Source organism: Antechinus flavipes, chromosome 2, assembly GCF_016432865.1.
Source record: "Antechinus flavipes isolate AdamAnt ecotype Samford, QLD, Australia chromosome 2, AdamAnt_v2, whole genome shotgun sequence".
NCBI classification, from domain to species: Eukaryota; Metazoa; Chordata; class Mammalia; order Dasyuromorphia; family Dasyuridae; genus Antechinus; species Antechinus flavipes.
In genome coordinates this window covers 420,567,535-420,593,217 of record NC_067399.1, presented here as the reverse complement: position 1 = coordinate 420,593,217, position 25,683 = coordinate 420,567,535, and the positions used below count along the sequence as shown (strand labels likewise).

The 25,683-nt window shown below is 37.8% G+C and overlaps 1 protein-coding gene across 6 annotated transcripts in view; it reads right to left on the bottom strand.

Annotated features, from left to right (window-relative positions):
* Positions 1-25,683, bottom strand: part of TENM2 (teneurin transmembrane protein 2) — a 1,239,558-nt gene that overhangs the window by 54,174 nt on the left and 1,159,701 nt on the right. For all 6 annotated transcript variants that reach the window (XM_051978860.1, XM_051978861.1, XM_051978862.1 and 3 more), the window contains 2 exons: positions 5,751-5,961; positions 1,011-1,130 (listed from right to left, as the gene is read on the bottom strand). In XM_051978860.1, coding sequence (XP_051834820.1) covers positions 1,011-1,130; positions 5,751-5,961 — 331 coding nt within the window. The remainder of the gene's footprint in view (positions 1-1,010; positions 1,131-5,750; positions 5,962-25,683) is intronic.

The following is a 25,683-nucleotide window of genomic DNA, read 5'->3' as shown; positions in this document are numbered from 1 at the left end:
AACTGAGGATTTCAAGCAGATCAACACAATTCTCCTTTTGCCATCAAATGTAGGAAACTCTGGGCACTGGTTGATGAAAGAAAGGCTTCTGGGGGTTGGTAGTTTCTGAAATTACTTGCAAGACTTGCCAAGTGCTGGCAAGAAGCTTCTATCTAAAGCCAGTAAAAAAAAGTTCGAAACAGAGACTGTGAAGTACACCTAGATCTCATGATAGGTGATTTCTCAGGCTCTGGTCTCATGGGGAAAATGACATCCCTCTCCTCACCAGGACTATCCCGCTTCCCCCTTGAGCATTCTGGATCGAATCTGGCAGCACATCATTGTCCAAGGTTGAGTAACTTTTACATTTTCTTTTTCAAGGATATTTTATTACAGCTCCATGTCCAATGGATTAAAGAAACCACAGTACTCTCATTTTGGTCTGGGTTGAACTGGTAAGCATTTCAAATCAGACGATAATAGGGAAAGGTTCCTTTCTTCACTCAGCGGGAAGACTTCTAAGTGTATTTAATTAGACGCCTCTGATTACATTCTGCCCCCCAAAGAAATAGGAGTGAGACAACACATCCTCCAAATCCCAGACAGAGGGAGAGGAGCTCTCCACAGGACGCATGGCGTCGTGTGGATTCTGGTATTCCTTACCTTAGAGCCCTGTGCTGCCTTTTATTTTAAGATGTGGGTGGAGTTGGTTTCCCAGGGACTCTCTCGGTTTCTCTCCCTTTCCCTCCCATGCCCGCCTCTCATGGATGCCTTTGACATGACACAGGGGAGAAAGAGGTGGCAGCTTTCTGCAGCCCTGCCAAAGGTTGCCCTTTTTTTTCTCCCCTTTGTGCTCTTAGCACTCAACATGTGAAGCAAAAAATAGCTTTTTCGGAGCCTCACTGGTGGCTTGGCCCGGCTGGGACTGCAGTCCGTGGGGGGGTGCCACATGGTTCCAGTAGATAGCACCATCTGCTCCCCGGCATGGGCCTCCCATCCTAAGCAGGCCTCGAGCTCGCAGAGCCACTTACGTGCCATCCTGGCGGGTGATGGTGTAGCCGTACTTTGGATATTTGACAAACGACACGTTGACACCGACAAGGGGAGTTCCATCTGTAGTCACCACTTGGCCTCGGATGAGAGACACCAGGCTGGGAGAAAGGAACACAAGGAGGCTTTAGCTCTATGTGGGCTCCCGAGGGCGGGAGGCTGGTCCTGCTGGGGGGCCTACCTGGCATCCCCCCCGACTATCTTGGGTTACAGGGCTGGGCTGCCATTTCCCCCGCCGCTTTCCCTGCCTAGCCGAACAGTTGGGGTTTTCTGGCCCGAAAGACTACCATCTCCTGGGTTTCAGCATCTCTGCGCCATGCAGCCTAGAAGTGAGACCCCGCTTCTCTTTGCCCTTGACACTCTGTCTGGGCAAGCCTTGACTTCTGCTTGGCCTGTGTTTCAGTCTTCTCGCACTCCCTCACACCCCTGCCTCAGCCAGGCACGGGGAGAGCAGCAAGGCAGCATTATACATGGGTGAGAGCCTCCCCATCTGGTTTCTCATTTGTTTTTCACATTTGTGTTTTTGGCTCCAGAAGAAGGTAGCATTGGGAGCAACAGTTATTCTTATCCTCGAGGCTGAAGTGAGAGGAGGGGTTGGGGAAAAGCACACGGAGTTTTTCGATGGGGTAGAGCATGTGTGTGCATGTGATTTCTCTCTGCCTCCTCCAAGGTTTTTCAATTGGCATGGAAATGGAATGGTTTCTGGGTTACCTCTGGTTATGTATCTCCTTTCAAGGTCTTTCTCTCCCTTTTTCCTTTAAATCGTCTGACTACTGCACAAAAGACGGAGAGATAGCCTTTGAAATCCCACCCAGATTTTTCTCCAGTGTCAGGGGAAAGAATCCCTAAGAGACAGTCTCTAAGTAACAATGACTGGAATGACATCCATTGTCACTAGCCTCCAACTTGGTGACTGCCGTTGTACAAAATCCCATGAACCTGGGGAGAGGTTTCAATGTCCCTCTAAAGTCCACAGAGGGGAAAGGGAGCTTTCTTCTCCCACGTAAGTTTTTTTTTTTTAACTTCACAAAGAAGTAGAATAATAAAGAACCCTCATTTCTGAACTGACCCTAGAATATTAGACAGGTCCGCAGCTGTCTCCTTGGCTTTCATAGGCGCTGGGCAATTTGGCAAAGGCAAAGAGATTCTCGACCCTCAAGGTTCCTGGATGGGATCCCAATTTCTGGACTGGGGAATCGAGCCGACTCATTCTTTGCCAAAACCATGTCAAAGTCTGCGTGAATTTTGGAATCTGCTCATTCCGGCAATTCCCGGTGCCCCAGAAAGCTGAAGGGATGCTGTCTGGGAGCCCCTCTTTCTGTATTAGCAACACCCCCACTGTTGTTTTACAGACCTTTTTAGTATCTCAGGAATGTTTAGAATGCTCCCATTGACAGTTCTAATTGTCTGCTACTGGCTGAATAACAAATGAATTCCCATTTTTAGCTTGTTCCAACTGCATTGGTAGAGTCTCCTGGTAGTAGAAAACTAATTTGTGAAAATAATCCTGTTGTGCGATCTAGCGTTCTTGTCTTTTGGTAGATCAAGATTTTTTTTAGGTCTGACCAGACACTATTTTAAAAATCAGCAATGTGTGTTAATGACCCTATGATAAATAGTACACACAGTGGGATACCAAAATCCATGGGCATTCACATTTCATATCTATCTTCTTTTTTATTAGGTCTTCTCCATATAGGTTTTGGTACCACACACTTTCATAAAAGCCACAGAAATAAAACAGATTGAGTTTCATGTGATTTCTAAGCCATGTTTTTTTAATTCTTCATTATTTCTGGCTTTCTATCTTTTTTCTAAGCAGCCAATTTACAGAATAAGATTCAGCAAGACATCCTAACAGTTCATGTCTATTTATGATTATTGATGTGTAACAATTATCACATTATCTAGATAGTGAGATCTGCTATATAAATTATAGGGGTATATTCAAGACATTTTAGTTATTTTTATACTCCATTATCTAGGGGAACGCCTTCTTAGAATTCTTGAAATAATTCCGTTTTTACTCCTGGCATTGTCCTTCATTACTTGTCAGATAATAATGCACTAAAATTCACAGCTGTCCTGAACTTCAACCTATATCTAGAAGCAGCAGAACCAAAACATATCAAGGCTACTATAGAAGGGCATTACACTTCAAGCAGAAATGGGACTAAGTAACCTCTAAAATCTCTTCCAACTCTAAGACCATATGCCCAAATACTGCCCACCCCACACCAAAACATCATTTCAACTTTGGTAGTTCTAATTATTGCTATTTTGGTTCCAGACACAGTCATCTATTTCTTGAGAGCAACATTAATTCGTCCTGAGGATGAAGGACTACTGGTACCCACTTAAGACTTTAGAGGTAACTAATCTGCTATCCAAATCATCCTTCTAGCTCACTGTACCTTTGTCATGGGCTGCTCATTTCTGAAGACAGAAGCTTATCTCAATCACAAATGTTAAATAAGAAAAAATGGAATGAAGGTGAATCAAAGGGGAGGAAATAATAAAAGCTGTCAAGGGCAGCTAGCTGCTTCGGTGGCTAGAGTATCAGGCCTGGAGTTAGGGAGACTCATGTTCCTCAGTTCAAATCTAGCCTCAGACATTTACTAGCCATGTGACACTGGGCCAATCACTTAACCCTATTTACTTCAGTTTCTTTATCTGTAAAAAATGACCTGGAGAAAGAAATGGAAAAATTTGCCAAGTAAACCTGAAATAGGATCACAAAGAATCCAACATGATTGAATAAAAATATCAAATGAAAGTTGCCTAGGAAATGACTCTCTGTTGCCAGAACTATCTCTAAGTACAGGCTGAGTGGATACATACATATTACAGGTACATTTTTAATAAGTCACATGGATAGACATATAGTTGAGGAAAGTCCCAATGATTTTAATTTTTACAGTCTACCTTCATCATTGACTAGGATAGCTGCTGAATCCCTTTCCTAAGTTTAAGATTATACTGAGAAAAGAAACAATTATTTAACCAAGACATTTAACTTTACAGTTTTGAGGCTTCTACTACTCTTGGTCTCACAACCATTGTAGAAACACAACTCAAGAAAAATACTGGAAATCTTGCTAAGAAAATTTTTAGGACATCAAATAGTTTGGGAAAACAAGAAACTAATGATTATATCTACCTTTAAGTCCAAAAATATATGGACTTTATTTCAGTCCTAAAAGGCAAACTTCAGAATAAGAATGCAAATGCAAATACATTTCAGGACATTTGACCTCAGAGTGCCTGGAATTCACTTTAATTTGTTCCCACTTAAAAAGAATGGATTTAGAATTGAGGGCTTAGGATCTTATGCCAGCTCAGCATATGTAACTTGTTCAAGGTCATGAGGTAGTAAATGATAGAAATGGGATTTAAATAAAGATCTTTCAGGCCAAATCCATCATCTTTTGTACCACCATCCACAGTCACATACCCATTGAAGGAAACAAAGTAGAAACTTACTGGCTGGATGGAAGGAATGGACTTAGAGAACATATATGAAAGAAACTTTTTTTTTTTTTAAAGGAGATAAATATAATAGGGTAAATAAAAATTGAACAAATCCTTCTGATAACTTACACATTTTTTTCCCTCTAAATTACCTAAAGATTTTTTAAAAATGAAATAACATATGCAAAATGCTTAGCAAACCTTATAGAAGACAGACCATTGGAGTCATAAAGTCCTGGGTTAAAAATCTACTTCTTGAGACATACTAGCTATATGGTCCTAGGCAAGTCATTCAATCATTATCTGCCTCAGTTTACTGATCTGAAAAAATGAGGATAATAATAGCACATATGCTCCAGGTCTGTTGTAAGGATAAACTGAGATAATATTTATAAAAAGCTTTATAAACCTTAAATTCTTACATAACAGTTCTTTTTATTTTTAATTGATCTTTTCATTTTTCTTAAAAACTCTATCTAAGAAAGAAAGAAAGAAAAATTCCCCTTATTTTATAGACAGGATGGTGGTGACTTGTCCAAGATTACACTAGTTAATGACATAGGTAAGACAAGAATCCCAAGTCCTGAGTTCTAGCCCAGTAGTCTCATTACTTGGCTTGTCAGCTCTTGAAATTAATCCTGAATCTGCTTCTATAGCATTCATAAAATTTAAATTAACAAAAGAGAATAAAAAAGAGAGAGAAAAACCTGACCTTGTGTCATTATGTCAGAAGTGAGATGGTTTGGAACAATGAATAAATAAGAAAATAAGATTCCAAATATCAATAGTGACAATAGCTTCCCATGTTTCCAAAACTAATAGGTAAACAAATAAAAAATCAGCTGACCATTTTGAAATGTTTAATATCTGATTTCTGTAGCTTTTCTGAAAAACATTTCATGAAAGTGACCAGGAAACCTAATGGGCTGTTTCCCCCAATTTCCATTGCTTCCCATTCCAGATATCTGTTGAGTTGAAGGCCAAATGGTTATATAGAGCACAGGGCTCCACCCTGGGGAAAACCTGCCTGGCCTAACCTCAAGTAATGAAGACAGTCTTAATGGGCCACGACAGGGGGTCCTCAGTGGGGCTGCCTCAGTGCCAAGAGAGAATATGGAGTAATTGAAAACAATGTTTCCTGTTCAAAGATGAATGGAATCACAATGACAAGTGTCCAACCTTGCTGTCATGACAGGTTCAAGGGGGGTGGGCAAGGAAGGGAAGAATGATGCTATGTATTAGGAAGCTACCTGCTGTTGAAGGGGTTGTCTCCAGGAATGATGTGGGTGCTGTCTTTTCCCACTAAGAGTTTGATACGGTCATAGAAAGACTTTACAGCTGGCAAGCCTGTCTGACCCTGCTGAATGATGTCGAGAGGGTCTCGGGATCCTCGGCAGAGCAGGCTGTTGTGACAAGTTGACTGGAGACAGCAGTCAGGGTCCAAACAGTCTACCAGGCCATCTGGAATGACAGAGGCAAAACCAGAGTCAGTTAATTTACTCAATGACTTTGTTGTCATTAAAAGAGCTTTTACTAAGTCTTTATTATTATTATTATGGCACTGCCTAAAATAAACCAAAAATTAAAAATACTTCGTATGAATAAGTCTCAGCTACAGGTGTTAAAAGGAAAAAAAAAAATCACAAATGATGGAACTCTGCTTATTTTTCAAACTTCAACAGTAACCAAAGTTTCCCCATCTCCCTCTACACACTTAGCAAGTTACTAATAAAATTGAATGATATGTGAGAAAATCAAATCCATTCTATTGGAGGAATCATGAGGAGTGGTGAAATGGTTGAATTGAGCAGTTAGCTGGAAAATTCTGAATTGTCAGGATTCGGCTATTATACCCTTCATATACCTCCAATGGGTGTGTTTCTTTTAATAGTTACATTAAATTTTAATTTTTATTGCTAAACATTTGGATTTTATATTTTTTCCTGTTTTTGTATTCCTTTTAACTTTCTTTTGTATCCTTAGCACTTATTACAGTGTTTGGCACTTAGTAAGACATATAGTAAGCACTTAATAAATGCTTGTTGATTAACTAATTGAAGTATATCTTTCATGTCTTAGAGAATCATTCCTTATGACAAAGACTAAAAAAAAGAAAAAAAAGGGACAAAAATAGATTCAGAAAAATTAATCAACATAGCAAATGATTCTAACAGGATATGTAATATTTCATATCTATACTCCTTCATTTCTTTTTTTTTTAATAGCCTTTTATCTACAGGTTATATGTATGGGTAACTTTACAGCATTGACAATTGCCAAACCTCTTGTTCCAATTTTTCCCCTCCTTCCTCCCATCCCCTCCCCCAGATACTCCTTCATTTCTGTAAGGAAGGGAGAGAGAGACATTTTCTCATTGCTTTTTTGGGAGTGGGATTTCTAAGCGATGCATTCCCTCTCACCCCCTTTAAGATCCAAAGGCTCTATTAATGGCATTGGAAAGTAGAGTAGCCCAGGTTTTTCTAGAGTTCTCTCTTTAAAATTGGCTCATTATACTAAGAGCTTATTGGTCAAACACAACCTTGCTGAGCTACTGGTCTCAGACAGCAAGCTGCTTGTTATCTAGCAAATTTAATACTAAGGCATTTTTGGCCTAATTAACATTGTAGGAACTTGCACTAGAACCTTGAGTAGCAGTGAATTGACAAACATGTGCATTAGTCTGTTGAATCACAGACCAGGCTCTGCGTTTTAAATGAATTCTAACATAATTCTTTGGCATTACCCTTTTCATTTGGTTTCACTAATGAAATTGAAATATGTAATTTCACTGAAGTTCCACTGTAATTTAGCAATTAATGTACAATTATTTTAAAACATTACCTTCTTTTTAGCAAACAAACAAATTAGGAGGTTGCATGTTTTGACTAGTTTTAAATGATTAAAACTAGCCCCTCATTTTCCACATGGCCAAATGTTTTTTACGTGTCTTGGAATACATTTAGATTTGTAAAATTTCTGAAGTGGGAGGAGGAAAGGAGGAAGAGCAGCATGCAGGATTGCTTCAACTTAGAGACTTTTCAAATCAAGTATCTGAACATCTAAGCCGGGAGCACTGGTAGAACCTGCTAAATCCCTGGAGCCCAGCAGCATCCAAAAACATGAGATAACAATGGAGAATTGTCGTCTTACAGCTGATAATGTGAAGATACTTTATTTCTGATCCATGGTTAGATAGGGAAATAGAATGATAGTGCTTGGAGAAGAGGGGAGCACAGTAGGAGAAAGAAGACTAAGAGGAGGAGGAAGAAAAGAAATAGGAGAGAGATATACAGGAACACAGATGGAAGATTAGTAAGAGGAAGAAAAGGGTGGAATAAGGAGAAGAGGAAGAAAAGGAAGAGGATGAAGTGGAGATGGAGACAGAAGAGGAATAAGGAAAAGAAGGAAGAATAAGGAGGAAGAGAGAAGATGATGAAGAATGATAGAGGAGGAGGAGGAAGAAAAAAGAAAAAGAAAACCTACAGCATTTTGCATCTAATATTAGCTCCTGTGGACTGTCCTTAGCTAGACAGAAGGAACCTACAATTGAAATGACTGCTTCTGATTTAAAAATAACCTGCTGAGATATGTTGGCACTGTTTCATTCAGCATCCACAGAAACTTCTTAAGTTAGAAGAACTCCATTGTTGTTAGAGTTATAGATTTCTTTAAGGTCAGCGGCCTATTCCCATTAGGACCTCCATCCATCTTAGATGCCCTTTCCATCCTTAAGCTGGGAATTTTTTTCCCTCTAGTCCATTTACCACCCACTCTATATAATCAACATGAGGACATCATCGAGCTCAGATAATAACTCAAGACAGTTTTCCTATTAAGCTCTGAACCTCCCCCCCACCCCAATGTCCTACTCTTTCTGGGTGTGTGACACCTTCAAAACTGTGAACTTAAAATTGCCCCACTGTTTAGTTTGTTCAATGCTTTTATTCAGGGGACTGTCAGTCAAGAGAAATGCTATCAACATAGCAGAAGCAAAAAATAGGATATAAATTACTCCCTTCTACAAATTTACATTTACCTGCTCAAGATATTGCACATTTTTGGTTATGTCTGTTATTATGTGTGAGCATATGTTATGTCTGTAATGACCTCATCATGCAGCATGATTATGGGCTGCTGTCACTGAACACTTTTTGACGACACTGTGAACTTTAAATTGGCACACCAATCTCCCAGTGGCCTGTCAGTCATGAGAATCGCATCTTTATGCCAGCAAGCCCCCTTGGATATAGTCTGACATCGCAATCTTCAGTAAATTACCCTGTCACTGCCAATCTTGCAGTTATCTCGCAAACAATCAAGCAGGCAATCAAACTGTTCTGAATTGCCAGTTCAGGACCTGAGAGGCTAGAAACGTCTCCATTCAATAGCAGCAAGAAAGCTGCACAGTGCTCCTTTGACATTGGATGATTTATTTATTTCTTTTTCTTTCTTTCTTTCTCTCTCTCTCTTTTTTCTTTTTGGTACACATGCATGTAACAGTATTGGGGGAGGGACTGTTTATACTTCTAATTTCTCACAAAGGACAAAACTTGAAGCTCACAGAAGGAATCCTCCACCACCCATCTTCCTATTCACCTAAGGCAACATACGAAGGCTTAATATTTTTCTTTTTACTTCATCCCACTAAAAGCTATGAGGAGAAATATCAAGGTACTTTTATGAAAACAGGAGCTAAATCACAGTGCTGGCTGGGATATGTCTGGTAAACAGCATGTGCTAATTGTAATAGCAATTTCAGAAAAATATGGAGTGGAAAAACTTACTAGGGATTAATTGAGATTATTCCTTTTTATTACATTTCAGAGAAAAATGGGAATATTTTAAAACAGATTTTAGGGGCACAAAATTGAAATACAGTGATCAAACTAAACCACATAGAATCTTGAGGGCAAAGCGTATCAGCACCTTGGACAGTGCTCTGCATGTAGCAGGCAGCTAACTGTTGATGGATTCCTGGGTGACATGCTTCCTCTGTTTAGGCTACTCATTTCTACCCACGTCATATCATTTTTTCCCCATTTCATAAAGCTGGAAGTGCCTTCAGAAGTCATTTATCCCTTTCCTTTCTTTCCCCTTCCCTCCCCTTCTTCCCTTTTTCCTTTTCTTCCTGGTGGATAGCTGCCTTATCTTCAGCTTTCCTTTTCATATTCTGCATAGACTATAGTAGTAGATGCAATCAGCTAGAACTTGGGATATTTTTTAGTCTATTATTTCTGAATTCAGTTGTTGCTAGATATCTCATAGCTCTATCTTTCCATCTTAAATATTCACTTTCAGAGTTTTTTCAGTTTTGTGAAGTAGGATGGACAGCTCTGTAGTAAAAACCTGGCTCTGTCATGTAACATACCACTCTACCTTACCCTGAGTTGTTGCTGTTGTTTTACTATGAGCTTATCAATTACATTGTCCAGGTTGAATGCTTCCAGGATGCTAGTCATAAATCTAGGGTCAAGCTCCTATAGAGAACAATGAAAGGAAGTTTCTTCTTGGCTTATCATGACTATACCTTTTTGTATGCTAGGAGAAAAGGGAACAAAAGGGATTTAGCCCCTCTGGAAACTCTACTTAGATGTATTATATCCTAAGGATTTTATCTAGCCTGCTTTAAATCAGTCGTAATCAGAAGTCAGAGCAATGTAACAGCCAATATTGACTCCTGAGGGCTAATAAGGAAATACACCTTTTTCCTCTCAGTAGAAGGGTGGCCTACTGTGGGTGTGGAATGAGGCATGAGCTGTCACACATGCTTAATGTGTTTGCTTATTTATACTTTGTTACAAGGAAGAGTACTTATGGGAAGGAGGAGTAATGAGAAATGACAGCAATGTAAAAAAGGAACATTAATAAAGGGAAGAGGAATCAGGGTTCAGAATTATTATTCAAAATGATAATTTTTACTTCCACCCCAGTTAGTATTTGAAATTTTTTGTTAAAATGTGTAGCAGTGTGTTTACTGAATCAACCAGTCAACCAGACCATTGCCAGGTACAGGGAATGGAGAAGGGGTGAAAGGGAATAAGTACTTATTAATGGTTCTCTAATAATAAGTACATGCTGACTTAACTTTTGCTCTGATTTTAAAGAGCCAGGAAGCTACAAGAGGAAGAGCGAAGTTGGAAAATCACAGGATCACAGCTCTAGAGCTGGACTAAATCTAAGAGATCATCTAGACCAATCCCTGCATTTTATAGATGGAGATTAAATGACTTGTTTATAGTCTCACACAGGTGGTAGGTGTCAGAAGCAAGATCTGAACCCAAGTGCTGTCTTCAAATCCAGTAACCTTTTTCATTGCAACACATAATGTTCACAACAAATGGCTCCTCACATTTCCATAAACTTTTAGAACAAGGCTCTGGGTTTCTTGAATATTAAAGGTTATCTTTTCACTTTTGTAAGTACCAAAATGCAAAACAGAACAAATTGGCAAAAACTGATTTATTTCAGGTGGAATAGGAAGCTCTGCTGGTATCTGCTTCTAAACACTGCTATTTGGGGGCAGTTTGCCATAGACTCAAGGAACAGTTTTACAATCAGTCTTTGGCTGCAAGAACATGCTTCAGAGTTGGGAACTACCCACATGCAAGGATGCTTTCCCCTATATGGCAGAATCATACTTTTTTACATTTGACTTAACCTTCCATGCCTTCTACCTTCCCTCTTTCAGCTTCTTCTGGATAGTCTCCAGAAGATTTTTTTCTTCCAGCTGGCCTGGGAACAAGATGGAAGCTTTCATGTTTGTTGCTGTTGACTCAAATTAATGAAAGCATCTGCAAAAGTGGAATCCCAAACACCCAGAGGACAAATTTGTTGTTTTTGTGAAAATTTTCAAGCCCATTTAACAAAGAGAACAGGCAGGATCAGAGACTAAGGTGGAGTGACAGGAGGATAGAGGAGGGAGGAGGAAAAGATGAGGAGTAAGGACAGGAGGGATAGGAACAAAGCACTGGCTGTCATTTGTGAGAAAAGGATGAAAAAGAAAAAGAGACCACAGAACCAGTCTGGTCAAAGTATAAAAATATAGTCTACAGGAGGAAGCTTGAGTAAGAATATCCAAAGGTATTTCTGAAATTGAATCAGCGACCTAGATAGGTTCCTGGGTAGAAGGAAAACTGGAAACCATTCGCAAACAGGTGGCACTAATGTTTACAGTGGAAGATCTAGTTATAAGTAAGAAATCTATGTCCAAGTAGCAAAATTATATACAAAGCCATTATACCTGGGGCTATTCCTTATACCCAAGACTTTCTTACAAGTTAGACATATGGCTAGGATAATTGAAAGTATTCTGATTTGATGTAACCAAGAAGTGAAAGGAATAGGCGATTCTGACTTGATTTAACCTGGCAATATGAGATTAGCTCTTCATTTTTTCTATTGGGTCTCCTGGAGTGCCAGCCCTTCAAAGCAATAGATTAGCTGACAAGGTGCTCATTTTGAAGGTTTCACCTAACATTAATATACCAGGTACTGATAGGTTTTACTTGTCCCTTTCTCTATTCCTCTTGTCTTGCCCCTCCCTCATCTCTCTCTCCTCCCTCTGTCCTTCCTTTTACCTCCCTCTTCCCTGTTGCCCTATCTCTGCTCTTCCTTTTCAAGGGATCAACCTTATTTTTTATTTTTAAATATTACAAGAAGTGAACTTGGGTTTGTATGATTCCTGGAATTTTTTCTAGAAGTTATTATCTTCTATTTTTTGAATTCTTTTGTCAGTCTCTGAATTTCAGAGCCAGAGCTCTTAGCTTTATATCCCCTGCAGACTTTCTTGTGACCTAGCTGAGAGAGCTCATTCAAGTCCAACAAGAGGTTTAAAAGATGTTGGCCCCACTGAAAAGGTTCTCGGTTGGTTTTCCTGTTACCCCACGTTGTACTTGGGAAAGAAAGCAAGGACTGACTAGGAAAAAAAATTCTTTCTGGACAAGGGACAATCCCTGAATAGAAAGAAGATGACTCAGGTATGATTTCCATTTGTCACATGTAAAAAGAAAAGAAAAGAAAGTCACTTGATAGCCTGAGACACCAGTATAGAAATTGGACAGATATTAAAAAAAAAAAACCTTTTGTGATATAGTTGAATCTGGCTTTGCCTTGTCACCCTGAAGGTTACTATTTTTGGAAAAAATTTTAATCAATAGAAGTTGATAGATTTAAGATTCTTAGTATACAAGAAGTAAAATAGTTTGTCATCTAATATTTTGTGCTTTGGCTTCATAATTATGTTTGTTGTTCAATGAGCATGACTTTAGAAGAAAGTAGAAAATGAATATGAAATTTTTTTGCCCTAGTATGGGGTATTTTCAAGAACTACTTTTCACTTATTTTGTGAGTTTCAGAATAAAAAAATCAATTACAAATGTAATTTGTTTTTTAATATCTTATAGACAAAAGAAACTGTAAGAAATTAATTATCATTTGCATTCTGCATATACGTCTACATACAGTATATGTGTGTATCTGTATATATATATGTATGCATGGGTGGATGGATATATATATGAGTGTGCATATATGTATGTGTGTGTGTATGTGTGTATTATGTGAAAATATTCTGGTTATCTCCTCCTTTTGAAGGTAAGCTTATTATAAAGAGAGGTGATTTCATTCATTGTTTTGTACCCTCAGAGCCTAGCACAATGCCTAACATATAGGTACTTAATAAAAGCTTGTTTATTGTTTATTGATAGGTTAAGATTCTTTTGGAAATCTGTCTTGTCTCTGAGGTTTCAAACACTGAACCTTTAAAATTTTTTTTCCTTAAAAATAATCTCTTCAGCACTAAAAACATCTCTGGAATGTGTTACAATATCCAAAATTGTGACTCAGCTCAAAGTATTAACCAGTTAGAAGAAGAGAAGGAAGCAAGTATTTACATAGTGCCTACTGTATTAAATGCTTTACAAATATTATCTCATTTGAGTTATAATAAGGCAAAGGCTGGTGATTTAGTTCTTAGAGGAAACAGCTAGCTTTAGTCTTGGAATAGACCTGATTATACCCTAACTCTGAGCCCATTTGACAAAATCATTTGTTGCCCAGACTTATCAAAAGCCCATTCCTAAGCCTGAGAAATTAATTCAAAGAAGATGTTCTTTTGATAAGATGTTAATGGCACTGTCTACATTCACAAAGAACAGAGTGGACAGATGTCTCAGTATTTACTAATTTTGAAGATCTTCACTGAGGGTGAAGGTGAGAATAAGGGATAGAAGACAAGCAAATAGAAGGATATTCTATGTGCTATGAAACATCTGTGTTCTATAGCCTCCACCCAGAGCACCATCCCTATAGAGTTTAGGGTAGGGCAATCTCTATTAAAATACAACAATGATGAAAAGCACTTGTGGTAGAGTGGATAGATCAGTACTCTTTAATCCTTTTTGTGTCATGCACCTCTTTGACTGTCTGGTTAAGTCTAAGAACTCCTGCTCAGAATAATGTTTTTAACTATAAGTAGGATCACAAAGGAAACCAATTATCAACATATTAAAAGTTCAAATTTCAGAGACCCCTTTCCTCTGAAATAACCAGAGTTTAAGCAACATGAAAATAGTAGTGGCCTTGGAGCCATAAAGATCTGAGCTCTATTCCTGCTTCAGATACATATTGTCTGTGTGTCCCTGTGCAAGTCACCCTAATTTCCTAGTGCCCTTAGCACATAATACTAAAATTAACACTAAATACTTAACCAGTATTTAGTACTAAATTAATTAATTGCTTAATTAATAATTAATGCTAAAAGTTGCAGAATAGGTGCCAGTGTGTATCTGTGGAGGGAGTTTCTTCCTTGGGAGTTCTCTACATGAACAAAATCATGGATCTGGAACAAGAGAAAATGATGATAACAGTAATAATTGCAAAAATAAATTTTTAAAAAGAAAATTAAGATGTAATTTTTCAGCAGAAAGAAGATAACAAGATTCTCGGCAGCAAACTATATCTCCTCCTTAGAATTCAATAATTATCTCCTAACAGACAAACCTACCTACTTCTTAGAAAGGAATGCAGAATCATATTTATTATGTTTAAATATCCAAAAGACCGTAGAGGTCATCTACTCTTAGATTTAGAATGGAAGGGACCTTAAAGACTATTTAATCCAAACCCTTTATTTTTTGCAAATGGGAATACATATTTTTGGATATTAAAGGATTTGCCCAAGACTACAAGTAAGTTGCAAGGTCAAGATCCAAACTCAGATTCTTTTACTTCAAATCTATTACATTTTCCATTCTCCCATGTGAATTATAATTAATCATTTGTCCCTTACAAAGAATTACGAGGGAAACATATTCATGCCAGTTTTTATCTCTTTTTCACCAGAACTATTTTTACTTTCAAACATTTTTGTTTGTTTCTACTCTATTTCTTCCTTCCCATCCCAGGTAGGTCCCTTGGGAATAACTCCATCTGACATACAATCTCTCTACTCCAAGCGAGTAGTGGCTGTGTCTGGTTCATCTCCCCCATGTTATCCCTGGGGAGTACTGTTTTTCAGCCACTGCTGCAGGCTGGTGATTTCTATCTCGGTGTTGTTGTCACACCATTTCCTACTAGGACTACTGCCCCAACAGCCAGAGCAAAGGGAAGTTTCCATTTCAGAGCACTGCCTGCCTTCTTACTGATTAGGTATAATAAAAAAAAGACAACAAGCAGATAAAAGAAAACCTTCTGTCCTGTGTGATCACATTGTGTACTTGATGGCTCAGCAGGGAGCTAAGACAGTGACCCATTCAACAATTTGGAAAAGGAATGAGTGCTCACCCAGAAACTATCACAGCTAATTGTAGTAGAGACACCTGAAAGCACAAGGCTAGAACGGCCTCTTTATGCCCCAGGGAAACACCATAGCTACTAAGAAGGGGAAACAGGAAGATTAGCAAGAGAAAGAAGAGACTCAACAGACTTTCTAACTAGGATGGAGATCCAAAAAGAGAGGGGAAGGTGCTTTCCCTTACCATTGAACAAAGAGAGTCTGAGGAAGAAAAGAAACCAGTTAGAGGAGAAAGGAATGAACTCAATTTTAGCCTTGACTTTCTGCTGCACTTAGGTGCTTACTAGGATCTGGTGGCATTACCTCTGGTAGCTGTCCAACATTTAATAAGCTCCCACTTTGTTACAGGCACTGTATTAAGTGCTTGGAATACAAAGGAAGGCAGAAACAGTCTCAGATCTTAAGATGCTCACATTCTAGTGGGATGGGTGTTTTGTCAATCCCTTGTCATTCACGATGTGATCTATAGGAAGGAAAAACCTGGAATTTCAGGTATCATGGAAAAGTTGGGCAAATTTTTCTGGGGAGGGAAATTTCCCAGAGCTGCTTAAATCACGTTACATAATTGGCTGCTTACTCTGCTATTCATTCATCTCATCATGATTTTGGGGATTATTGAAGAATAAAACTAGGAGAAAAGCAGTGTTCTGTTTGCCCTTTTAAGTAGATCTTTTGCATTTTTATTGATAACTTTTGATTTTATTAAATTTATGAATGTATCATGCACTTCCTTTCCTATGAATCCACCTTTGCAATCAGAAAAGAAAAAAAATTCAGTTCGGCAGAACTAATCAATGACACAAATGAGGTGATATATCTCAGCTGACATGATATACAAGGTTTCATACTTGTCATGTCATTCCCCCTTCTCTGCCAAATTAGAGAGAGTTGCATTTTTTATTTCTTCTTTAGGGTTAAGCTTGGTCATTATAAATACATAGCAATATATTTCATTTTTTGTTTTTTGTTTTCATTTATATTCATTCATTTATATATATTCAAATATATTTATATTATATTAATTTATATATAATATCATATTCATTATAATTGCTGTACACACTGTTTTAATAATTCTCTTGTTTTCCTTTGGCTAGGTTAATATATAACATATAATTAACCTTTCCAGGTTTCTCTGAATTCTTCATATGCATCTCTATTTAAAGTAATATTTGATCACATTTATAAATCATCATTTACTTATCTATTTACAAGCCACTGGGTATCTGCTTTGTTCCTAATTCTTTGCTATTACAAAAAAGTACTACTATGAATATATTGTTATACTTAATGTCTTTGACTTCCTTGGCAATGTGATCTCTGGACCAAATGATATGACAATTTAGTCATTTTTTAGCATAATTTTATATTGAAGTAGCACTTTGAAAAGGCTCTAGTCCTACTGGACACATATCTAAGAAAGTAAATTACAGAAAGGTTCCATATAATCTCCATACCGTGCCATCTGCTCTTCAGCCATAACCTTTATCAGCATCCAAGTAGCATCTTGGACTTCAAATGCTCATTCCCCTGGCTCTGATAAGTGAGCTTTTGTATTATTCTCTAAGCCACTTTCTAGCCATCTCAATGTCATACTAATCAGGTATACCTCTCCCTTGCTCTACCTTTTCAGCATCCCTTTATGTACTGTCTTTTCCCACTAGAATATAAACTCCCTGAAAGTAGAAATTGTCTTGCTTGCTTATATCTGTATCTCCAGCACTTAGTACAATGTCTGGTACAAAGTAAGTGCTGAATGAATGCTTTATCCATCCATCCATTCATCCATCTATGCATCCATCCATCTATTTGTCTGTCTTCCAAATTATTCATAGCACTATTTGGAAGAGTAAATATTGGAAACAAAGCAAGTATCTATTTTGGAAGAAATAACTGATAAAGTGGTATAGGAACATAAATGAATATTACTATGCCATAAGAAACTTAGGCCATAGAGAAATTTAGGAAGATGTGTTTGAACTGTTGCAGAGCAAAGTAAGCAGAACCAAGGGAACAATATAGTGATTCTAATGACGTAATATAAAGAATTAAAACACTAAAAAAAGCCAAATTCCAAGTAACTGCAACAACCTCAGCCCCAGAAAACATTGTATATTTTATATGATATACCTCCTTCTTTCATTAGAGAAGTAGATAACTATTCTTGTGGATGCTACATATGCTTTCAGATATGATCATTGTGTTAGATGGTTTTTTAAATTGCTTTTTGCTACAAAACAAGGCTTAATTTAGGGGGTTAGGGTAGGTTATATAGAAATAATTGTGATGTAAAAACAAAAGGCTTCAATAAAATCTATTTTTTCTTCTTTGCAAAAGAAAAGGCTGTAGTGAATTTGCTGTCTACCAAACTTGAAGGGGGCTTGGCCCATCACTCATTCTCTCAATATATGCATATTATTTACTCTGAGCCCTTTATAGGAGCCCAAGTCATCAGAATCTTAAAATTCACAGGTCAAGATTCTGTGGCAAAAAGATTTCCCAAGACACACAGATATCCCTGAGAAGTCGTACCAATCAAACCGCAGCTGCTTCTTGATCCGCTTGTCACCTCTTGAGAGGCAGAACTTCTCCCCCTGTCTCTGGCCATCAGACAGCTGGGTATTGTCACTCTTTTTATACAGCTGTCAGGCTCAGAGAAATAAATGCCTGGTGCCCTGGAGTCCTCGCTAACCCAGTTCTCTGTTTAGAACAAGTCCCTGATTAATAATAATAATAATACTAACATTTAATATAGCTATTCTAGATTCATTATATATTTTATGTTGCATAAAATGTGTTGCTATAGATTTGTCATATAACTATATAATATATAGCACTTATTATGTGCCAGGCACTGTGCCAAGTGGTAAAATAATAATTGTTTTTCGGTTACTTTAGTCATGTCTGATTCTTTGTGACCCTATTGGTGGTTTTTTTTTGACAAAGATAGCAGAATGGTTTGCCATTTCCTTCTCCAGCTTATTTTATAGATGAGGAAATTGAGGCAAACAAGGATGAAGTCACTTGCCAAGAATCATTCAGCTAATAAGTGTTGGGGCCAGATTTGACTTCAGGAAGATGAATCTTCCTGACTTCAGCCCCAGTACTATGTCCCTTGCACCACCTAGTTGCCCCCAATAATAGTAATAGTTAACATTTACATAGTACTTACTATATGCCAGACACTGTGCTAAGGAGTTTATAATTATTATCTCACTTGAGTCTCACAAATACCCTTGGAGACAGGGGCTACTTTTATGCTCATTTTATAGATAAGGAAACTGAGGCAAACAGATAATGCTGAACTTAACCTCATCTCCTTCTGACTTCAAACTGGTACTCTATACACTGTGCTACCTAGCTGCCCCTATTTAGACATGATAGCATCTGATTCAGCAGCCATTGGTACTGTGAAAGTGGTGTCTGACTTCTTTAACTATAATAGCTCACATTTATAGCGCCTTAAGGCTTGCAAAGTGCTTTATAAATATGACCTTCACAACTCACAATTATAACATTTATATGTATATATAAATAATATTTATAAATATTAACATTACAAATTAAGTGGGTTTTAGTCCCCATTTTACAGATGAGAAAAATGAAGCAGAGAAAATTTAAGTGATTTGCTCACACAATTTTTAAGTGTCTGAGGCTAGATTTGATCTCAGAGCTTCCTGACGCCAAGTTTGGTTCTGGATCCACCAGATTATCTGGATGTCTTCCACATTGGAAGAGATCAAAGGAGCCATAGAAATATAAATAACCAGAAGGAGGCTTTTGTTCTGAAATGGTTCCTGCCACCACCCTCACTGCTCCCCTCACCCCTTCACCCCAACCTGGCTAGTTTTAGTATCAATGAGTTATTCTATAGTGCTCTGAACCAAGCTGAATGTGAATTACTGCATGGTGTGCATCATTCCCCCAAAAGGTGTTCACTGTCCTAACAATGCAATAGAAAGAAGTCATAGACTTCTTATCTGAACTCTTAGATTGCATGAATAGTATTTAGAGCAGCAGACCACAGAAAAAATCTTTCATTTGTCAGAAAGTCTAGGACACAATTTTTGTTTTTGTTTTACCTTTTTCTGGGGAGGGGACCTTATGAGGCAGCAGTATTCGATCCTCTCCTCTTGCCCTCTCCCCACTCCTCTCCCCTAACTGTCTCCAATAACTTGGTACAGGGCTCAACATCCTAGAGATCCTCTTGGGTTACTTGGAAAGGGTACCCAAACTAAATGGTCTGGGCAATTTTGCAATCCTAGAAATCTGTCCTCCTGAAAGACTGTGGAGTTTATCTTGTATTTATTTGTATATGCATGTATATGTAGGGGCAGCTAGGTGAATTTAGAGTCACTGTGTGACCCTGGGCATGTCACTTAACTATTTGTCTCAGTTTCCTCATCTGCAAAATGAGCTGGAGAAGGAAATGGCAAATCACTCCAGGAACCTTGCCAAGAAAACCCCAAATGAGGCCATGAAGAATTAGAATTGACTGAAATAACGGAGCAGCCACAAAAATGCATGTACCTATTGTGTACCCACACTCATGTATATCTATGCCCACAGGGGTTTGGGAACTCTAGCACTTCTGATGTCAGGACTGGCTGAGGTCTTTTCAGGGCTGCTCAGATACTTAGGGTGTTCACCTGATTCCCCAACTCGCATCTGTGGCTCCAAGAAGCTGTCATGTGCATAGCAGCCATATCCTTGTAGACCTTTTGGGCAGAATTAGAGGGATTTCTATCCCAAGCTTTGAAGAATTTCCCCTTTGGAATGGGCAGATGAGAACAGTTTATTCCAATGGTCATGAAATCAGTTGAAGCAGGTATTGTTGAGTGCTTAGAGCTTAGCCAGAGAGCAAAGATGTCAAGGTTATTCATTGCATCCCCAGCATCTCTCCTTTCTGGAAGATCTATCCTGTCTCCTCCCCCTTCCTCCACCCCGGGGAAACCCCTTGACTTTTGTCCTGCTACTAGACTTGAATGACTCAGGAGGAGAGATTGAAGCTCTTGACTTGGTGAACTCTGCCTCATTTAAATCCAACTCCATGATGTTATTGATCCTCTTTGAAAATGAAGGATGAATAACAATAGCAATACACAAATATATAGATCTATGTGTATGTATATACATATATATATATATATACACACACACACACACACACATTTAGTATCACTACTGCTACTAAGCACATTACAAATATTATTTCATTTGATTCTCAAAAAAACTCTGCAAGCTAGATACTATTTTTAATCCTACAGTTGATGAAATTAAAGCAGACAGTTTAAGTGACTCGGGCAGAGTCACACAACTAGAAAGTGTCAGTTCTTCCTGAGTCTAGTCCAAGTGCCATCTAGAATGTGTATATGTGGATGTATAGATTTACATAAATATATCGATGTCTATATGTATATTTGCATAATACATCTATATCTATTTATCTATCTCTATAGATATATACAGATATAGGTATGTACCAATAGATATTTATATCTATAGATATATAGATTTTAAAAGTAGAAAGTTGACTATTTGGATGGAGTAGATAAGTTATACCCAGAAACAAATGAACATAGCAGATATGTAGTTTTATATATCCATGTCTATCTGCCTATCTAATAGAATGTGAAGTGCTCAACAGTGGGAACTATTTCTTTTTTCTTATGTATCCCCAATACTTAACATAATACCTGGCATATAGTCTACACTTAATCAATACTTGTTGATCAATTAATTGGTAGTTGGATACACTGTTCAAACAAAATAGGACCTGAAATCATAATAATGTTAAATGAAGACTGAGAGGAAGCACAGGCAATTAAAACTTGAGCTCTGGAGACTACTTTAATCTTTTCTTGACTTAAACCTTGGTACATAGACTCATTTTGGTCCAGCCTCATTCTGATCCCTGGGGGCTCTCGGTTTTGTAAATTAAAAGGCAAGGAAATATAATACTACTCATGCCATGCTGTGGTGAATAGTGGGTTATTTAAAGTCTAGATGTTCCAGTTTCTTTAGATAAGCCCCCCTCAGCCTCGAAAGACCCATAAGTACTTTCTACTACAAAAAAAAATGTACTTGAAATCCCCAAGTGGGGTACTCCCCTGCCCTGCATTTTCTTCCTCCCATGCTATTTAGAAGGACAAAATACCTCTGGCTGTAGGGGATGGGAGCAGGGGGCTGGAAGATGGCTTGCTGCAAGATCTTGTGTATGAACTAACTCATTATGTATTCAGAATAATATCTGACCATCTTACCTACCCCCAATTCCAACAAATTTCAGTGGCTCCCTATTAGGATTACATTTAATTGTCTCTATTAAGCCTATGAAGCTCTTCACAACCTCTTAAAGCCTCCCTTTTATATTTCCAATTTTCTTATCCTTTCCTCCTCTCCACATGCTTCTCAGTCTAACTATACTGGCCTACCTGCAGATACCTGCACATGAAGCTCCATCTCCAGTCCTTTGTACTAAATTTCTCTCATGCTCAGCATGCTCTCCATCCTGATCCCTGCTTCTTAGACTCCTTAGTTTGTTTTAAGATTCAACTCCAGTTCTATTTCCTGCAGGAGGCCTTTCCCAACCCCTTCTATTGCTTCTGCCCTCTCTTTGAAGGTTATCTTCCATCATTTACTGTGTGTGTTTTGTATATACTGATATATGTATACATATTGTCTTCTACATTAAAATGTTAGCTCCTTGAGGTCAGGGACCATTTTGCATTTTCTTTGAATCCCAGCTCTTAGGACAATGCCTTGTACATTGTAAATTAGTTCTTAATAAATGCTGATTGATCATGCTAATGATAATAGCTAACCTTTACATAGCCTGTTTACAATTGCAAAACTCTTCACATACATTATCTCATTGGAAATAAGAACATGCAGAACAGAGTGGAAATACTTAGATTCTGATCCCGCAGGGCAGATGGAAATGCATGTGGACCTTCCACATTGCTGGCATTAGATGGTAATTTCAATGTGTAGTATATGTTATTTTGATGAAATTGGTTTAATGTTAAATGAATCTATCTGGCCACATGAACTGGCCCAGGATCAGTGACATGAAGGACTGGAATTCATATAAATCTTTTGATCCATCTCCATCTCTCTAAGTGGATTTCAATGGAACTCATACCAAATTGATACCTATCTAGTTTTTTTTTTTTTTTAAGACAGTTAGCTTTTCAATGGATATGGTCTATAGGGTTCCTAAGACAGCTAAAGACATTCCTGGGAGACAGAGGGACCAAAATGAGGCAAGTTTTTTGAATAAACCAGGTATGCAGCTGGCAATAATAATGGGAATAACTAGCATTTATAAAAAGTACTTTAGGATTTGTCAAACACTCTACATATTGTTGCATTTGATTCATACAACAACTTTGTAAAGTGGGTCCTCTTATTATCCTTATCTTATAGATGAGGAAACCAGGGAAATTTGATCAGGGTCCCATTTCTTGCAAGTTATATAAGGCAGGATTTGACAGGTCTTCCTATTCCCAAGTCTAACATTCTATCCCCTGTACTACATAGTATAATCCATGGTCTCTCTTATGACATTGAATTGAACTAGCCCCATTTTCCCTGCAGGTTGGAAACCCTGGAAAGGTATTATGTTGCTGTCTGTGCAAAGATACTAGCCAAGCCAAGCAACAAAAGGAGCTGAAATTAATTTTTAAAAATGTTACCTTTCTACCACCTGTTAAATCTATGTTTCTAATCCTTTAATTCCTTAAAATAAATCCTCAATGATTCAAATTATTGTACAATTCCTTTTTTGGGGGGATTATACATTTTAATCATAATTATATGATGAAATTTGATTTGTTACCTAATCAGGAAAAAAATATAATTCCCCAAGTGATGCTTAATAACCATTTGAACTACTAAGGGCCTGCTTAGAAAGGGGAATAAGATTGAAGATGCCACATTAAGTAAACTCATATACTCCAAGAATCTTTTAACAAGTAAGTTTAATGGTTGAGAAATGAGCTATAGAGGATTTTCTGGAGAAGATTCTTCTCATTTAGGGAGACTTTTCTAGGCTTTTTTTTTTTTTCTGAAACAGCTTTGAAACAACACTGATCCTGTGTTCCTTTTTTTATCTTTTTCATAAACTTTCCCCAAATTCTGCCATGTCTTAGAAAAAAGCTAAGTACGATTGCTTCCTAGAGGGGAATCTGCTCATAGATACATATTAATATTGGACAAGAACTTCCAAAAAAAGGGTATCTCTTTTCTGAACACTTTATTTTATCATTAATCAAGAGCAAGAGGGCTCTATGACATTTGTCTCTGAGGGAATAAGATGAAGAATTTACAGTATGCCATTTATTTTATTTTGCTTCTCTCCACCCTGATAGTACTGAAGACTTGTGTGAATGTTGTAGAGAAATAATGAGATTTAACAACTAACTTGATATTTGGGGAGAGAAAGAGTGAAGAATGAGGATGGCATTGGAGTTGGGAATGTGAGTGATCAGAAGAAAAGTGGTGTTCTCAATAATATGGAAATCCAGGAGAGAGGGACTTAGGTGGGAAAGATAATGATTTATGGTTTGGATATGTTGAGTTTGACATATCTGCAGGAATCTACTTTGGAATTCAAATAATTAGTTGGTAATGTGGTACCAGAGTAGAAAGGGAAAGAATAAAGGTGGGTAGAGAGATCTAGAAGTCACTGCCATAGAGATGATAATTGAATATATTGGAGCTGAGACATCAAGTAAAAATATAGGGAGAAATGAAAAGGCATAGGACAATTTTAAAATGAAACCAATAGTTACAGTCAATAAATGTTTATTAAATATCTTTTGTGTCCTAGGTGCAAATCACTGGGGATATATCCACACCCACAGCCACAACCACACAGTCTCTGCCTTCAAGGAACTCACAGTGAAATAGGGATATAAATAAGCAAAGAAATACATACAACTCACTCATTTTCTCTATCTCTGTCTTTGTCTCTGTCACTCATACACACACACACACACAGAGGAAATAATTGAGAGAAGGTACTAGAATTTGGAGGATTGGGAAAGGAAGATGGGATTTTAATTGGCTTTTAAAGAAAGCCAAGGAGATCTATAGGTGGAGTTAAGGAATTTGAGTTTGTGCTTTAGGAAAATTACTTTAATAGCTGAATGGAGGATGGATTGGATTGGAGATAGCTCTGGAGAAGGCAGGGTATTGCAATAGTCCCAGAATAGGTGATAAGGGCCTGCTTTGGGGCAGTGAGAGATAATGGGGTAGACCTGACCTATGAAGAATGAAAGGAAACATGGTAAGTGTTGGGGTAAATGTTAGGTTGTGAGACTGAAGGACTGTCATTGGACATGTCATATATAAAGACATAATAAAGAAAACTAAGAAGAAGTGGTTAGGTAGAAGGAGAATTTAAAGTGTATAGCCATGAAAAGTCAGAATAGAGCATATCCAGGAGAAAAATGTAGTCAATAATGTCAAATATATACAGTGTCAAATTGTTCAGTTGTTTTTTTCAGTCATTTCCATCTTTTTTATGACCCCATTTAAGGTTTTCTTGATTGGAGTGGTTTACCATTTCCTTCTCCAGATGAGGAAACTTAGGTGAACAGGAACTCAGGAAGATGGGTCTTCCTGACTTCAAGCCTGATATCCACTGTGCTGTGTTGGTGCCCTATTAACCCAAATATGTTAAATATGTTATCTTAAAAAAGGAAAATCCATATTGTTTTTTCAACCACATTGTTCCTATGAGTTTCCAGCTTTGGAAATATTGTACATTCCTTCCAAAGATCAGAGAACTAACAGATATCATGGTGTGGTGATAGACTCATGGCATATTTTTCTAGTTAAGCATCAGATACATTATTTTTATGTCTGAAATTTAAATTCTGTTTTTATCTCCAACTAGAATTGCCCACGACCTTTGAACTGAATAGAAAAACCCAATCCAATTCAATTAATATAGCTACGCTGCATTTTGTAGGAATTTCCTCTCCTTCCACCCCCCCCCCAAAAAACCCCAACTTTATTTTCCCCAAACATTCATCAAGAATGTTCCACAACTGATTCACTAAGTAGGTAAGTTTTTCCCCTCCATATCTTATTGCATAGAGAAACTTTAGTTATATATCGTTTGAACAATTTTCCAGTGATCAGGTACACTCTAGGAATATGGCTTTCTCATGGGCCCCTGAAGCCCCTGCTTTCTCATTAGCCAAGAAAAGTTATTAATTAACAAGTGTGCTAAATGCCTGAATAGCATCCCTGGATCACGTCAAATCAATTTGGACAGCTAGAAGATGGGAAGGTGGAAAGAAGAAGATCAGTAGGGGGACAGTTCTATCTAGGCCAAGTCCCTTGGACTTATTCCAATATTACTTCCTCTCACTTAGACC